This window comes from Numenius arquata, chromosome 24, assembly GCF_964106895.1.
Source record: "Numenius arquata chromosome 24, bNumArq3.hap1.1, whole genome shotgun sequence".
NCBI lineage: Eukaryota > Metazoa > Chordata > Aves > Charadriiformes > Scolopacidae > Numenius > Numenius arquata.
In genome coordinates this window covers 5,881,434-5,896,926 of record NC_133599.1, presented here as the reverse complement: position 1 = coordinate 5,896,926, position 15,493 = coordinate 5,881,434, and the positions used below count along the sequence as shown (strand labels likewise).

At 57.6% G+C, this 15,493-nt stretch overlaps 2 protein-coding genes across 2 annotated transcripts; one reads left to right on the top strand and one right to left on the bottom strand.

Annotated features, from left to right (window-relative positions):
• The first annotated feature begins 5,266 nt into the window (after nt 1-5,266).
• Nucleotides 5,267-11,270, top strand: UBE2T (ubiquitin conjugating enzyme E2 T). Its single transcript, XM_074163407.1, has 6 exons — nt 5,267-5,552; nt 5,900-5,969; nt 7,313-7,418; nt 8,734-8,832; nt 9,998-10,081; nt 10,963-11,270. Exons 1-6 carry the CDS (start codon nt 5,444-5,446, stop codon nt 11,086-11,088), a joined length of 594 nt encoding a protein of 197 aa, XP_074019508.1. The 5' UTR covers nt 5,267-5,443; the 3' UTR covers nt 11,089-11,270.
• A 1,097-nt stretch (nt 11,271-12,367) lies between these two features.
• Nucleotides 12,368-15,345, bottom strand: LOC141475228 (tetraspanin-18-like). Its single transcript, XM_074163478.1, has 7 exons — nt 15,289-15,345; nt 14,945-15,139; nt 13,947-14,021; nt 13,559-13,657; nt 13,165-13,344; nt 12,858-12,941; nt 12,368-12,415 (listed from the first exon to the last, which is right to left on the bottom strand). Exons 1-7 carry the CDS (start codon nt 15,343-15,345, stop codon nt 12,368-12,370), a joined length of 738 nt encoding a protein of 245 aa, XP_074019579.1.
• Between the last annotated feature and the right edge of the window lie 148 nt (nt 15,346-15,493).

The following is a 15,493-nucleotide window of genomic DNA, read 5'->3' as shown; positions in this document are numbered from 1 at the left end:
CTCTCTGTAGCAGAGCCGGGTGGTGATAACTGCACAGAACTACTATTTTTCTAAGCTGGGGCTGACACAGGGATTAACACACACCCCCATTCCCCTCGGAACTGCTTCGGCTGAGAGCAGGGGACAGGCAGGGCTGCCAGAGGCAGAGGGGTCACACCAAAACCAGGGTCGGGGACGTAAATAACTCTTCTGTGTGAGCAATCACCCGTGCAAACAACTTGAATTCAAGATGGGAAGTTATCCCTTCATTTATGGAAATTAAGGGCTTCCTAGGACCACACTGTTAAGGCTGGTTTAGCTACTGCTGATTATCTCCCTGTTATCATTAATCACAGAATGATATGGGGTTGGAAGGGACCTCTGGAGATCACCCAGTCCAACCCCCCTGCCAAAGCAGGTCCACCCAGAGCAGGTCACACAGGAACGTGTCCAGGTGGGTTTGGAATGTCTCCAGAGAAGGAGACTCCACCACCTCCCTGGGCAGCCTCTTCCAGGGCTCTGCCACCCTCACAGGAAAAAAGTTCCTCCTCATGTTTCGGTGGAACTTCTTATATTCAAGTTTGTGCCCATTTTCTCTTGTCCTGTCCCTGGGCACCACTGAAAAAAGACTGGCCCCATCCTCCTGACACTCACCCTTTAAGTATTTATAGATGTTGATCAGATCCCCCCTCAGTCTGCTCTTCTCCAGCCTAAACAGACCCAAGTCCCTCAGCCTCTCCTCGTAGGAGAGATGCTCCAGGCCCCTCATCATCTTTGTAGCCCTAATTTCAATATCTCGGTGTTGGTTCTCAGTCTGGGAAGAGTCTGAGAAGCTGCTGACAGACTCAACAGCAAAAAGAAAGGACGAGCCCAGCTGCCACCTCGTGTTTGTGCCAAACCCAGTGGCGTCTCCCCAACCCACTCTCACCCACGTCAAGGGGGGAAGCTCGACCCCTTCCTCCCTTCTGGGTCCACCCCTGCTTCTGATTCTAGCGTTACCGCCCGGAGAAGAATTAAGAGATTAGGGATTAGCAAAGAACCAAACAATAATCTCTAACCCAGTTGAGCTCTTCCAGCCAAACCGCTCCACTCGCACCCTCCCAAAAGGCTGCGACGGGGGACTCGGCCCCTTGTCCCCGCGTGACCCACAGGCAACAGCTTTACCAGCCTCATACAGGATGATTTTGCTTGACCTGTTTCCCAAAAACACCCATCAGCGTCACCGAGACAAACCCAGGCCGTGACACGGCCCGTGGCAACCCCCTGATAAGTGAACCCAGGAAATTCATGGCAAAAAGCACAGGGTTTGGGGTTTTGTGGGGTGCTCTTGCTCCCCGGCTACGGCACCGCCCTGCCTGCACCTCCCGGGAGAACAGGAAAAACAAGGCGGCTCTCCTGCTGCTCAAGGGGGCACCCAGCTGGCACTTTGGGGTAAAAAAAAAACATGGAAAGGGTGCTAGAAGAGTCCCCTGCATCCCGTGACAGCAGCACAGGACCAGCCGGCCTCCCCAGGGGGCTGCCCCAAGGCCCCCCACAGCCTTTGAGGCCATCCCAAGCCCTGCAGCCCCACAGTCTGCAGGGACACCCCAAATCCAGGGCCCCATAAAGCCCCTAGGGTCACCCCAAATCCGTGTCCCAGGGCCCCAGGCAGCCTGTGGAGCCTCTCAGCCCCACGCAGCCTTGAGGACTGCTCTGTGCAGCCCCACAGAGCCTGGGGGGCCTCCCCTATGGGAACGCCACCATCTCAGGACACAACCTATGGGGCCCTGCACCCCACCACAGCCTATGGGGTCACCCTGAGCCCAGTGCCCTGTAGACCCTATGGGGCAGCACCAAATGTGGGGTCCCACATAGCTCAGGGGGCCAGCCCAAGCCTGAGGGCTCCCAGCCCATGGGATGTCCCCAGGCCCAGGGTGTCCCAGTGGGGGTCCAATGGGATGGGGAGGGGTCTAACCCAGCCCTTCCAGCAGTACTGTTCCCTGCAGGGCCGGTGGGGCACGGCCATGGGGAGTGGGAACACATCAGAGCAGGGACTGGGAGGGATTGGGAGGAGGGCAGGGGGGCACCAGGCCAGGGCTAGAAGGGACCTGGGTAAGGGGCAGCTCTGGGGATTCCAGCGCAGGGGGCTGTAGGAATCGGAGTTGGGGGGGAGCAGGGGTCCCATTAAAAGGGGCTGGGGGACACTGGGGAGGGGCTAAGTCTGGAGCTGAGGGGGTGTCAGGGCTGGGTGGGGAGCTGGGACCCATCCTGGGGTGGGCAGGACGGGTGGTATCGGAGAGGAGGGGGCGGCTCAGCACCAAGGGATGCTCTGGCCCCACCAGGAAGAAGAGGAAGATCCTCCGGGGTCAGGGGGAAGGCAGAACAGGCACTGTCTGTCGATAAGACGTTGTGTTAGGATTTATCTCCTAACTCTCCTCCAACGAGTGACTTGAGGCCGTTGCCCCAGCGAGGCCAGGCAGGCTCCCTGCCACGTCTGCGTCACGTCTGCCCACGGAAAATCAACCAGCGCTGGCAGAAAACACACCTGAGGCATCCCACACTTCGGGAAAGGCACAACAGAAAGCAGGGAAAACCTCAAATCAGACGACAGGGCCTTACCTCGAGGGTTTACCTGGTTGAGGCTCCGCGATCTTCACATGTCACCCCAAAAAGAGGAGGCCACGCAAGCGCCGATCACGGCTCTCCCGACGGTAAGCATCTCCCTCCGCGGGCAGAGACGTGCTGGAGGGATGCAGCTGTCGTCAGAACGTCACCATCCCGCTCCTACAAACATTGGGGAATCAGTCGCCGGGGTTTAAATGCTCCAAAATACCGTAAATCTACGCATCGAGGTGGATTCCGCACCGAGGATGGTCTGAGCGACTGGAGGGTTTGTGTAATTCCCGTGCGCGGAGGAGGGCGGACGGCAAGACGGGGCACGCAGGGGCTGAGGAAGGGAGACTTTTAACAGTTTAATTCCCTCCACGGGCACTCTCGATTGTCCGGTGAAGTCAAACCACGGACGTTCTCCTTGGCCATAAGCCTGGCTGCTTAGGAAGCAACAGTAATGCAATTATAAAGGTTTAAATACGTGTGTCAGGCAGCTGGAAAAAGCAGCCCCCGCGACTGCCCTCTGGAACTGCTACGGTTTGGGCTTCTGAAGTGGAATAATTGTCACCGTCAAGTTGTTTAACGGTATTCTGACTTGACAGGCCGGAGGACAATTCCTCAGTTGGGACTTAAGAAGAATCCCAGTCTTTTGCGTTAATTTGCTTACGTTATCCCAGTCTCTGCGTCAACCCAACCCCTCTGCCTTATTTCCTCTTGTTCTGATAGCTTAGGTGATAAATATATAGCACTTGATGCAAGAAAATGGCATTTTAAGTCACACCAGGAAAAGAGCCCCAAAACCACCCGCCTGTAGGGGCTCGGGCAGCTCTACCCCCCCCAGGGGGGCCCGTGTGGAGCCCTCAGGCGGGCGGGGGGCGAGCGGCCCGACCCGGCCCGGCCCCCAGCACCTACGCTCCGCCTTTACCTCCTTCCCCGCGGCCCGTGGTTTCTCCTGGAGGCCGGCGCCCAGCCCCTGGCCCCGCCATGCCCCGTTACACAACGCCGGCCGGGGGAGGAGAGGCGGGTCCGGGCCATGGCGGCTCCGCCTCAGGCCCCGCTCCCCCGCCGCCCCGTCACCGCCCGCCGCCCGCCCCGCTCTGCGCAAGCCACGCCCACGCAGCGGGATTTTTACTGGGGAAGGCGGGGCTTGTGCTCCCGCCTGCCGGGCTCGTCCAATGGCAGCGCGTCTCCCTTTCGAATTCGAAAGGCCGCCGCCGAGGGGGCGGAGCTGCGCGTTACCCAATCAGCGCCGGCGTGGAGGGCCGCGGGGCGGGGCTGCCCGCGAGGCGTCGCATCCCGTTGCCAGGCGCCGGAGGAAGTCCCGCCCCCGCCGCGCGCCAGCCGGGGCTGCCTCGAGCCGCAAGTGTGTGAGGGGGTTAAACTGGGGGGTAATTAGGCTGAGGGGGCTAATTAGCGGGGGAGAAAGCAGTGAGGCTAGGGAGGGGGAAGGCTGTTCCTGGTGGGATTCTGCGAGGGAGGGGGGCTTTTGGTGGGACTCGGCCCTGGGAGGCCATTGCCATCCCCGTGAGGGGGCAGTTAGGCCCTGGGTGGGGGGTGTCCTTGTCCTTGTGAGGGGATAATTAGGCTGAGGGGGATAATTACTGTGGGGGAAGCAGTGAGGCGGGGGAGGGGGGGCTGCTGTTCCAGGTGGGATTCTGTGAGGATGGGGGGCTCGGCCATGGGAGGCCATGGCCACCCCTGTGAGGGGGCAGATAGGCCCCAGGGGGCGTGTTAATCCTCGTCTATGTGAGGGGATAATAAGGCTGGGGGGGGGTAATTAGGCCGACGGGGGGGTAATTGTTGTGGGAGAAGTAGTAAGGGTTGGGGGGAGGCTGTTTCTGGTAGGATTCTGTGAGGGTGGGGGGGGCCAGGCCAGGGGAGGCCATTGCCATCTGTGTGAGGGGGCAGTTAGGCCTGGGGAGGAGTGTCGTTGTCCGTGTGAGGCGCTAATTAGGATAATTAGACTGAGAGAGGAGGGTGAAACTGCTCCCCCGTGTGGGTGGTCAGGCTGGGGGGTGCAGCTGAGCTGAGGAGGGGTTTGGTGGTTCCCTGAGGGGGGGGGGGGGGGGGGGGGTTGACGTTGGCCACAGGGTGGTGTGGCTGGGTCTGTGTGGGAGTAATTGTGTCGGGGGAAGGGGAAGGTGAGGCCTTGGAGGGGGGGGTGGTTAAGCCAGGGAGGGGCTCCCCCTCATCAGGGGTGAGCAGTAGGTCTGGGGTGGGTTATGTGAGCCAGGTCCTCCCTGTCCCCCCCCTGTCTCAGGGTCCCTGTCCCTGTGCACTCAGGAAGAGGTGCCCTGTCCATGGAGATGGGACGGGCAGAGTGAGGGGTGTGGGGGGCCCTGCCTGGGGGGTGTCCCATCCCTGAAGCAGCTTTGGGTTTCCTGTTGCACAGGAGGGGAGAGCAGGATGCCTTTGAGGTGGGAGGGGTGTCCCTGTCTACTGGGGGGGTTGGAGGGAGGGGGAACCAGTGCGTGTCCCAGTCTGAGGCTCCTCTGGGGGTGGACGGCCCCAGCAGGGCAATGGGTGCCCCTGTCCATGAAGGGACAAGGGTTGTCCCGGGTCCTGTTAGGGGTGTGGAGCCCCTGGACTGGGAGGGTCTGTTAGACTCAGGTGGGGACTGAGGGTTTATTACGCTCAGATGGGGACTGAGGAGTGGAACTGATTATAAAGGGGGCGGAATCTGGTTCTCTTCCTCCAGCTGGATGTGAGAGCAGCTCCAGGAACAGGTTCCTCAGACTCTGCTTATCCCACCAGGATAACAACTTGAAACCCAGGTTAATTCTCCTCAGCCAAAAAAAAGAAAAGAAAGTCTCAATATTCGAAGCGCCAATTTTGCCAGCGATAAAACTCAGTCTCTTAAAAGAGTTTCAGGACAATGCAAAGAGCTTCGCGGCTGAAGAGGGAGCTCTCCCTCTTGACCACGGAGCCGCCCCCAGGCATCACCTGCTGGCAGAATGAAAACCAGCTGGATAACCTGCGTGCACGTACGTACTGCTCCCCTGGGACTTTCCTACAAGGGCTGTGTTAGAGTTTGCTGCCAGGTTTGGATTGGCTGGGTGGTGGGTACTTTATGGGTTCCACAAAAACGTGGAATTTTAAGAAAAAAGGGGTGTTTTTTCTTGTTTAAACATAAAACTTGGCCTATGTCTCCGTTGATCTGCCTGTGGTTTTGATGGCTGTGGGGTGGAACTGGCCTCAGATAAGATGACACTTTTTTATTCCTGGGTCTGAGCAGCGTTAGAGGCCTGTAACTGGGAGGTTTGTGGAGGCTGTCGGACGAATCCAAGTGATTTTTGATTGTAATGCTTATGTTTTAATCTTGCTTTTAAAGAAATTCTAGGAGGTGCAGACACACCATATGAGAAAGGAATATTCAACCTGGAAATAGTTGTTCCTGAAAGGTAAGTGGGCAACGAGATCTAGTTGAGTAGTTGTTGTAGTGCTTCCTTTAAGTGGTTTTGGCAATGTTAGGTTGATGGTTGGACTCGATGATCTGAAAGGTCTCTTCCAACCCAGACAATTCTATGAAATATAAATTAACTGATGTAAGCTATTTTAATGTAAGTGCTACCATTTTTGTCTTTCATAGAATTGCCTGGGTTGGAAGGGACCTTTCAGATCATCGAGTCCAACCATCAACCTAACATTGCCAAAGCCACTGCTGACCCATGTCCCTCAGCACTACGTCTGCCTGGCTTTTAAATACATCCAGGGATGGTGCCTCAACCCCTTCCTGGGGCAGCCCATTCTGAGGCTTAAGAACCCTTTCAGTGTAAAAATCGTTCCTAATCTCCAATCTGAACCTCCCCTGGCACAACTTGAGGCCGTTTCCTCTTGTCCCATCGCCTGTTCCTTGGGAGAAGAGACTGACCCCCCCCGGCTACACCCTCCTTTCAGGGAGTTGGAGAGAGCGAGAAGGTCTCCCCTCAGCCTCCTTTTCTCCAGGCTGAACACCCCCAGCTCCCTCAGCCGCTCCTCACAAGGCTTGAGCTCCAGACCCCTCGCCAGCTCCGTTGCCCTTCTCTGGGCCTGCTCCAGCCCCTCAATGTCTTTTTTTGTGGTGAGGGGCCCAAAACTGGACACAGCCCTTGAGGTGGGGCCTCACCAGTGCCCAGTCCAGGGGGACGATCACCTCCTGAGTCCCACTCACCACGCTGTTCCTGATACAGGCCAGGATGCTGTTGGCCACCTTGGCCACCTGGGCACACTGCTGGCTCATGTTCAGCTGACAGTCGACCAACACCCTCAGGTCCTTTTCTACCAGGCAGCTCCAGCCACTCTTCCCCAAGCCTGGAGCGCTGTGTGGGGTTTCCATCAGCCTTCCAACAAAGAAGGTGGTTGATTGGGTGACACCCTTCCTTTAAGGCCTGTAATCGTTATTTCCCTTGGGTGATAAGCTTATCTCGCATTGGGCATCCTCAGGTGTGTGATTAACAGCCTAAAAGCATTATGACAAGGTCTCTGCCTGATCATGTTGTCTCAGAGCTTCCTGGAAAGGAGCTTGTTCAGGAGTAGAAGCTTCCTATCGTGTTGCTTCTCTGTGGGAAGCTGCCCAGGGAAGTGCCAGTCGGACACGGCTCAAAGCATCGAAGGCCGAGTGCTGCCCCCTCCCACAACCTGTGGGGAAGGACGTCACTCAGTAAATGCCCAGGAGGAGGAAATGACGGCATTTTTGGGGTGATGAAGCAACTGGCGGACAAATAGAAAAATAATTGTTTTGTTTCTTACCACTTATCCCTTAAAGGTACCCGTTTGAGCCCCCGAAGATTCGCTTTCTGACTCCTATCTATCATCCGAACATTGACTCCGCTGGAAGGATTTGCCTGGATGTTCTTAAATTACCACCAAAGGTAAGACAGCAACTTGGGCGTGGGTAAGTGAACCTGGGGAGGAGAATGACCTCCTTATCTTTTCCTTGTAAAAGCCTTATTGAATGTCTGTTCGCTACTGACTTATTTACAGAGGAGCACGGGAGTAAAGTTTTTGAGTGGCATCTCCTTTGTTTAGAGACTAGAACATGACCTTCTCTGTTCCAGATAAGTTTCTGAGGTTTTTAAGGACTGGAGTCTGAAGGCATTAGGTGGCCCGGTGAAAAGAGGCTACCCCAATATCGACCTGGCAGAGAGGCGCAGCCTGTGGCTGTTGGTGAGGCTTCCTCGGAGAGGCCACAGCCCGTGCTGAGAGAGGATCTGGTGGTTTTTTGTGGGGGTTAAGCGCTCTTAAGTCCTGAGGCAGCTTGTGGGCAGGTGGGGTTTAAACGCTCTAAAGCGGAAAAGGAGCTGGGGGTGTTGGTGGCCAGCCAGCTTAACATGAGCCAGCAGTGTGCCCAGGTGGCCAAGAAGGCCAACGGCATCCTGGCCTGTGTCAGGAACAGCGTGGCCAGCAGGAGCAGGGCAGTGATGGTGCCTCTGTGCTGGGCACTGGTGAGGCCTTACCTTGAGCGCTGTGTTCAGTTCTGGGCCCCTCACTACAGGAAGGACATTGAGCTGCTGGAGCGTGTCCAGAGGAGAGCCACCAAGCTGGTGAGGGGTCTGGAGAACAAGTCACACGAGGAGAGGCTGAGGGAACTGGGCATGTTTAGTTTGGAGAAGAGGAGGCTGAGGGGGCACCTCATTGCCCTCTACAGCTCCCTGAAAGGAGGGTGTAGAGAGGTGGGTGTTGGCCTCTTCTCCCAAGGGAATAATGACAGGAGCAGAGGAAATGGTCTGAAGTTGGGGCAGGGGAGGTTTAGATTAGATATTGGGAAGAATGACTTTCCTGAGAGGGTGGTCAGGCCCTGGAACAGCCTGCCCAGGGAGGTGGTGGAGTCTCCATCCCTGGAGGGATTTAAGAAACGTGTAGACGTGGCACTTCAGGGCATGCTCTAGTGCCCGAGATTGTTGGTTTGTGTCTGTTTGTGGGTGGGTGTGGGGTGGGGTTGTGGGTGTTTGTTTTGCTTTGGTTTTGGTGTTCTGTTTTTTGGGGGGGGGGGGGGGGGGTGTTTTTTTGGGGTTTTTGTTGGTTTTTTGGGGTGTTTTTGTTGGTTGGACTCGATGATCTCAAAGGTCCCTTCCAACCAAGAAGATTCTGGGATTCTGTGATTCTCTAAGTCCTGGGCTGTCCCTGGGCAGCCGGTGGGCGGGTTTCTTCCTGCTGATCCGTTTCTCTCGCCCCGTTTCCTCGAAGGGCGCGTGGAGACCGGCCTTGAACATCTCCACGCTGCTGAGCTCCATCCAGCTGCTGATGGCGGAGCCCAACCCCGACGACCCTCTCATGGCAGACATAGTACGTGAGCTCCTCTTCCTCCCTCGTGGCCGTGGGGAAGGGACAGTGGGTTAGATCGAGGCCGGTGTTTCCCCTTCGCTCCCTCCGCATTAACGCGCTGGCACCTTCCGTGTTGGTGCAGCTTGACCTGGATCGGGCTGGGGGGGGGGGGGGGGGGGTGTGACTGCGGCACAGGGTTTGTGCCGGGGGTGGAAAATGGATGGTGTCGTGGTTTTGGCCAAATTTACCAAAACCGGACTGACAGATGGCCCTTCCCTCCCCCCCCCCCCCCCCCCCAAAAAGAGGAGAGAAGAAGAGAATGAGATAAGGAGATTTAGAAGTTTAGAATGAACTACACTACTTTAATGAAGAATTAATATTAAAATAAAAATAAAGAAGAAAATAATGAAATAGATACAATATATATACAAAACCGTATCAAGCTCCCAGGATGACAGTCATGTCACCGGCAGGCACTGGGGAAGTCCCAGACTGGACTCAGTGATGGATGGGAACTGGATTCCAGCTCTGGAGTCAGGAACACACGGATCGGGATCAAAGGCAGATGAACAGACAGAGTCCTCTCTGGACGTTGGCCATCGCAGGAAGGGGCTGACCCTTTGATCCCTCAGCTTTTACACTGAGCGTGGGGCAGATGGGATGGAATACCCCAGTTGGTCAGGTTTGGGTCACCTCTCCTGTCCCCTCCTCCCCACCGATGTGACCCCTCTATGTTTTTTCCGTTTCCGACCCTCTGAGGGGGCAAAAACCGAAATGGGCTGCCCTTGGTTGTTATGGCAATAAGGATAAGCAAGAGCCTCCCTGCACACCATCCCTTGGCACGGAGCACAAACATTGGGCTGATCATTCTGAGAACGAGCGGTTTTCTCCACAATGTGCCGTTCATTTCAGAGAGTTAGAAGAGGCCCGGCTAAAATGTAAAATTACAGAACAGGAAATTGGTTCGGTTTTACTTCAAACCGGGACAGATGGTCGCGCTCCCGTCTTCAAGCCCGCGAACGGCAGCGCGTGTTCTTCAAGCAAACAAAATGAATTTTACGCTTCGTGCCGCTTGTTAGTGGTTCTGGTCTGGTTTTAGGAGTCCTGGAGCCGGAGCTTAGTCCCAGCTCCTCGTTCTGATGTTTTGTAAGAAATCAAATTTCTCTGTCTCGTTCCTTACGTTTAGTCCTCGGAGTACAAGTACAACAAGCAGCTCTTCTTGCTAAATGCCAAAGAGTGGACGGAGAAGTACGCGAGCCAGCAGAAGAGGGTAAGAAATGTGCTCTGCTTTCTCTCTCTCTGTGCACAGCCCGGCTCGTCTCGCTCTGCCTTTCACCATCCCTTTGTGCAGCTGCCTTTGGCCACGTTCCTCCTTTCCTCCCCTTCTGTTCTGTATTTCATTTCATTATACTTTTTTTTTTTTTTTTTTAAGATCATTAGATTCACTCCTTCCAAATAAATGTGTTCGTTCACAAATAACTGCAGTGGTTGGAAGGATGAGGCTGAATCCCGGATAAACCCCTTCCCCAGGGACGCTGCCGCCCCATTTTCCGCTCTGTTCTGCTCTGGCTGTGCCTCACACCCAGCTGCGCCCGTTCTCCCCCTGCTCCTGCGTTCCCAGACCAGTCTCCCAATTCCCGGTGGAGAACAGCCTTCCTCCATCTTCCTGCCTCTTCTCCCTCCCGCGCCCTGACTCATCTCACAGGGGACTCGCATAAAAACAAAGAGGACAAAACCTGTTCCAAAAAAGCAGTTCTGTTTGGGCCTTCTCCTTCCCTTCCCTGCACCCAACGCGGAGAATGTGCTTTCCCAGAGGGAATTTCTTCTACCTGGAAGCCCCGGGAGCGGTGCTCGCTGCTCCTGCGCCCCACATGTTTGTAAATTAATTGTGTGGGTCGTTAAAGGGCTCAGGGTGAAGGGCAACAAAATCTGTCTGGCAACACTGAGCGCTTCCAGGCTCAGTCATTACCCTGCTTCCCGCTCCATCCCCTTCCCAAACAGGAACAAACAGGAGCAGGACAATCAAGGGTCGCTCGGGTCTGATCCCAACGGAGCGCAGGGCGTTCCAAGAGCTGGGAACCCACAGCAGTGTCAAGGGCTGTAAAACCGAACTACTCACAGCTCTTACTCCTATTTCTTGTGCTCTCACAGGCTTCCAAGCCTTTGGAGGAGAAAATAAACCAAAGCGAGACGAGCGCCACCGACGGATCTGCCGTGCAGAAAAGAAAAGGGAGTAACCTCAGCAAGAAGGAGAAGAAATCCCGCCTGGATTCCTGAGGGGGAGTTTGTTCCTCCTGTGGCTGTCACCGCTGCCTTCCCTCTCCTTGTCTCTTTACACAGGTTTTCCTAAATATTTTAACCGAGACGTAGCTGTAGCTGCTTTGTTTTCCTATTTCCTAGGATTTTTTTTTTTGGTGAAAAGTTCCATTATATAAATAAAATATAAAGCTTTAACTTACATTATATGTATTTTTTGGTTTTGTGGTGTGGAGTTTTTGGAATATTCAGAAGAAAAGGAAAAGTGGAAGTACTGGTTCAGCTTCTGATTTCCAGCTTTCTCTCGGAGAAACGGGAACAGCACCCGGTATTTCAGTTCCCGTTTTACCCTCCCAGCCGGCAGAACGGGAGCTGAGGAGCAGCCACACTGGGACCAGTGTGTGGAAATCCTTCTCCGGTAAAGGCTTTGTGTGGGGCAAGAAGCCAGACGAAGGAGAACAAGTTGCCCATGGACCAGCAATGTGACCTGGTGGCTGAGAAGGCCAATGGTCTCCTGGGGTGCATGAAGAAGAGCGTGGGCAGCAGGTGGAGGGAGGTCATCCTCCCCCTCTGCTCTGCACTGGTGAGGCCACAGCTGGAGCACTGGGACCAGTTCTGGGCCCCCCAGTTCCAGAAGGAGAGGGAGCTGCTGGAGAGAGTCCAGCGGAGGCTACGAAGATGCTCAGGGGCTGGAGCATCTCTGTGCTGAGGAAAGGCTGAGGGACCTGGGGCTGTTCAGCTGGAGAAGAGCAGCCTGAGAGGGGCTCTCATCGATGCTGAGCAATAGCTAAAGGGCGGGGGGCAAGAGGATGGGGCCAGACTCTTCCCAGTGGTGCCCGGGGACAGGACAAGGGGCAACGGGCACAAACTGGGACATGGGAAATTCCATCTGAACATGAGGAGGAACTTTCCTTTGAGGGTGTCAGAGCTCTGGAAGAGGCTGCCCAGAGAGGTGGTGGAGTCTCCTTCCTGGAGAGATTCAAACCCGCCTGGATGTGTTCCTGTGCGACCTGCTCTGGGTGGACCTGCTCTGCACGGGGTGCTCTCCAGAGGTCCCTTCTGACCCTCATCACTTGGTGATGCTCAGCCTCCCCTCCTGCACGGTTGTCTCTAAGGAATTTAACCTGTGTCCTGTCCCTGCTCTGAGCCCGGCCCATCCTCACACTCCTGCCGGAACAGGGACAGGACTCGGGGCAGCAATGGGGGTGCTGAGCTGGGCTCCGATACCCCAGGAGATGGAGCGTCCTGGCCTGTGCTGGTTCCAGAGCCCTGGGCTCGTCTCTGACACGCTTCGTCCTGCTCAGTCGAAGTTGTAATAAAGGCAAAAGGCAAAGAACATGGCGAAGATCTGAAACGGCAGGAGGGGGAGCGGGTTATCCCCCCACGGCCGGGCCACGCTCCCGCCTCCCTGCTGCTGAGCTCTGAGAGCCCAAGGACTAGGGGATGGTGGAGGAAGCACTTGGGACCCTCCTGAGCCTGACACCCCTCCCCTCCACGGGCAGTGAAGCAAAATAAACCCTCCCCAGCCCTTTACCCCACGGTGGGAGGTTGGTTTTACACCCCAAGACAGACCCACTGTAGGTGAACCCGCTTTCCGGCTGTGATTGTGCCAGCTACAGGTGTGGGATGGTCCACCCTGAGCCCGTTTGTGGTGCCTTCACACACAGACCACCCTCCCGGCAAAAACAGAGCCCCTGGGAGGTGACAGGGCTGCCTGCCCTGTCCCTTCTCATCCGCCCTGTCCTTTCCCATCTGCCCTGTCCCTTCCTGTCCCTGTCCCCGCTCAGCACCTCGATGCCCAGCACGGCCAAGCTGCAGGTCCCAGGGAGGGAGATGTATTTCTGCAAGGTCCTGCCAAAGGTGGAGAAGCAGCCCTGGGAGGGGGGAGAGAGACAATGGAGGGACTCGTTTGTGCACCCCACGGCCTCAGGGAACTCAGAGGGTGAGATCAGGGGGCACCGCGATGAGCTGGGGACCTGGGGAGTCACCAACGAGCAGTGTCCCTAAATCTCAGGGGCAGAGGACGGTGCTGCCCCACCGCCCCGAGTCTGGGAAGCGCTGGGGACGGGAGGGGGACGTGGCAGGGACGTGTCCTACCTGCTCGTGGATGAAGCCGGGGCTCCTCTCGCGGCACTGCTCCCAGCCCCGCAGCTCGCCCGCCTGCAGCAGCCCGTCCCGGGCACAGCACGCCTGCGGCCAGGGCATCCCCGGGTACAGCTCCTGGAAGCGGGAGCCGTTCCCAAAGTCTTCTGGTCCTAAAACGCCACAACACGAGAACTGAAACAGAAGGGAAATGCCATCAAGATGTGGTCAAAATCTGGGGGGATGTCGCTTGGGGAAGTGACGGAGGGAGGGGGAACAGCCCGGCGTGGAGCCCGGTGTCTGTCTGGGGTCCACGAGCCCCTTGCCCGCATTTGGGGCCACCCTTGGCAGGTCCCGTGGGTGCTCCACAACTCCCCTGTAGCCCACCAGGAGCTTCCCGGCTGCTCACCGTGACCATGAGAGTGTTCCAGGCGGTGGAGAAGACCTCAGCGCTCTCGTCCCCGCGGTAGTTCCTCCGCAGCTCAGAGAGGAAGACCTCGGGCTGGATCTGTGGGATCGGTGCCGCCTGTGAGCACCGGGGGACCAGGGACGGGGACGGGGCTCTGGGGGCTGTGCACCCACCCTAACCCTCCCCAGGGCGCCAGTTCTCTTCGAGGGGACATGGGGACCCACCCATGGGACCCACCCACCCGATATCAGGCTTGCGTCAGGGTGATGAAGATGAGGGTGAGAAAGGGTGTCCCTGCAGCGGTCCTTGTCCCCTGGGGGACTGGGGGCCATGACCCACGGGATGACGGAGGGAGGAGAGGGGTGGTGTCAGGGCGCGGGGACGGTACCTGTTTCCAGTGCACCAGGAAGACAACAGCCCCGACGAGCTGCGTGAGGAAGACGAGGCTCACCAGGATGAAGAACTGGAAGGCAACGGGATGTAGGATTCAGAGACCAGCCCGACCCCGCGGGCAGCTCGCTCCGGCTCTTCCTCCCCTCCTCTGCAGCCAGCCCTGCCCCCGAGACCGCGGGGACACTGGGGACACGTGCCACATCTCCCAGCACCGTGGCTGGGAGGCAGAGGGTTTAAAAACAAGGACTGGCTGCCAGAGCTTGGGGCTGCCAAAGAAACTGGGGTGTCGGTGCTCAGAAAGGGGTTTCTAGCCCTCGCCATCGGGGGGAAAAGCTCAGAAAAGCCACATGGGACAAGCCAGCGGCTGCAGAGAGAAGTGACCCCACTTGGTGGCTTTATAAAAGCCGCTGGGCTCTCAACTGAAAGACTCACAAGGTAGGGACTGGATTGGGAGGGCACTGAGAGCTGACAGGGCCAGGATGGGGAAAACCGGGCTCCTCCAGGGCCACCCCGCGTCCCCCAACACCCTCCATCTCCTGGTCCCCATGTCCTCCAACCCCTGGTCACAACATCCCCCAGCATCCTCCATCTCCTGGTCCCCGTGTCCCCCAGCACCCTCCACCCCCTGGTCCCCATGTCCTCCATCCCTTGGTCCCCATGTCCCCCAACACCCTCCATCCCCTGGTCCCTGCGTCCTCCATCCCTTGGTCCCCATGTTGCCCAACACCCTCCATCCCCTGGTCCCTGCATCCTCCATCCCCTCGTCCCCGTGTCCCCCAACACCCTCCATCCCCTGGTCCCCGCATCCCCCAACACCCTCCATCCCCTCATCCCCGTGTCCCCCAGCACCCTCCATCCCCTGCTCCCCACGTTCCTCAACACCCTCCAAGCCCCTGGTCCCAATGTCCCCCAGCACCCTCCATCCCCTGCTCCCCACATCCCACAAGCTCCAGCGCCCCACAGCCCCCTCCCCACCCATCTCCCCTCTCTCACCACCAGCAGCAGGGGCCGGCTCCGGCGCAGGGCCCCGCAGCACCCCAGGAAGCCCAGCAGCGCCAGGGCGATGCCCACAGCCAGCAGCAGGTAGGCACCCGCGCTCAGCACCGCCTTGGTAGCCACGATGTCCTGGAAACCAGCCGGGTCCACGGCCACCCAGACCCCCAGGCCTGCCAGGCATGTCCCCCCAGCCTGTGGGACACGCCGGGGTTATGGGGTGCAGGGACCCCATGGGGGACTGAGGGAGGCTCTAACCTCTGCTGGGGGTCCCCTCCCATGGAGTTGTGGTCCCCCAGCTGGGAATGGGTCCCCCCCACCCCACCGGGCCCCAGGGGACTCACAAACACCAGCACGTTGAAGATGAACATCAGGTACTTCATGCAGCTCAGGACACCCATGGGGACACCGTGGTGGGGGGGACACGGCAGCGTTTGTCCCTGCAGAGGGGAGAGCAGAGCCCTGGCCACCACCAGCCCCAACCTGGCCTGGTTCCCTTGGCTCCAGTGGGACATGGGGGTGCCCCCATCCAGCTCAGCCCCCCAAAAT

Excerpts from the sequence above, each read along its gene's own strand:
- UBE2T (XM_074163407.1), top strand. The coding sequence starts at position 5,444 with ATGCAAAGAGCTTCGCGGCTGAAGAGGGAGCTCTCCCTCTTGACCACG. Across the intron at positions 7,419-8,733 it reads TTCTTAAATTACCACCAAAG|GGCGCGTGGAGACCGGCCTT; the intron begins GTAAGACAGCAA and ends GTTTCCTCGAAG. Across the intron at positions 10,082-10,962 it reads ACGCGAGCCAGCAGAAGAGG|GCTTCCAAGCCTTTGGAGGA; the intron begins GTAAGAAATGTG and ends GTGCTCTCACAG.
- LOC141475228 (XM_074163478.1), bottom strand. The coding sequence starts at position 15,345 with ATGGGTGTCCTGAGCTGCATGAAGTACCTGATGTTCATCTTCAACGTG. Across the intron at positions 15,140-15,288 it reads TCTTCAACGTGCTGGTGTTT|GCTGGGGGGACATGCCTGGC; the intron begins GTGAGTCCCCTG and ends CGTGTCCCACAG. Across the intron at positions 13,658-13,946 it reads TCCTGGTGCACTGGAAACAG|ATCCAGCCCGAGGTCTTCCT; the intron begins GTACCGTCCCCG and ends CCGATCCCACAG.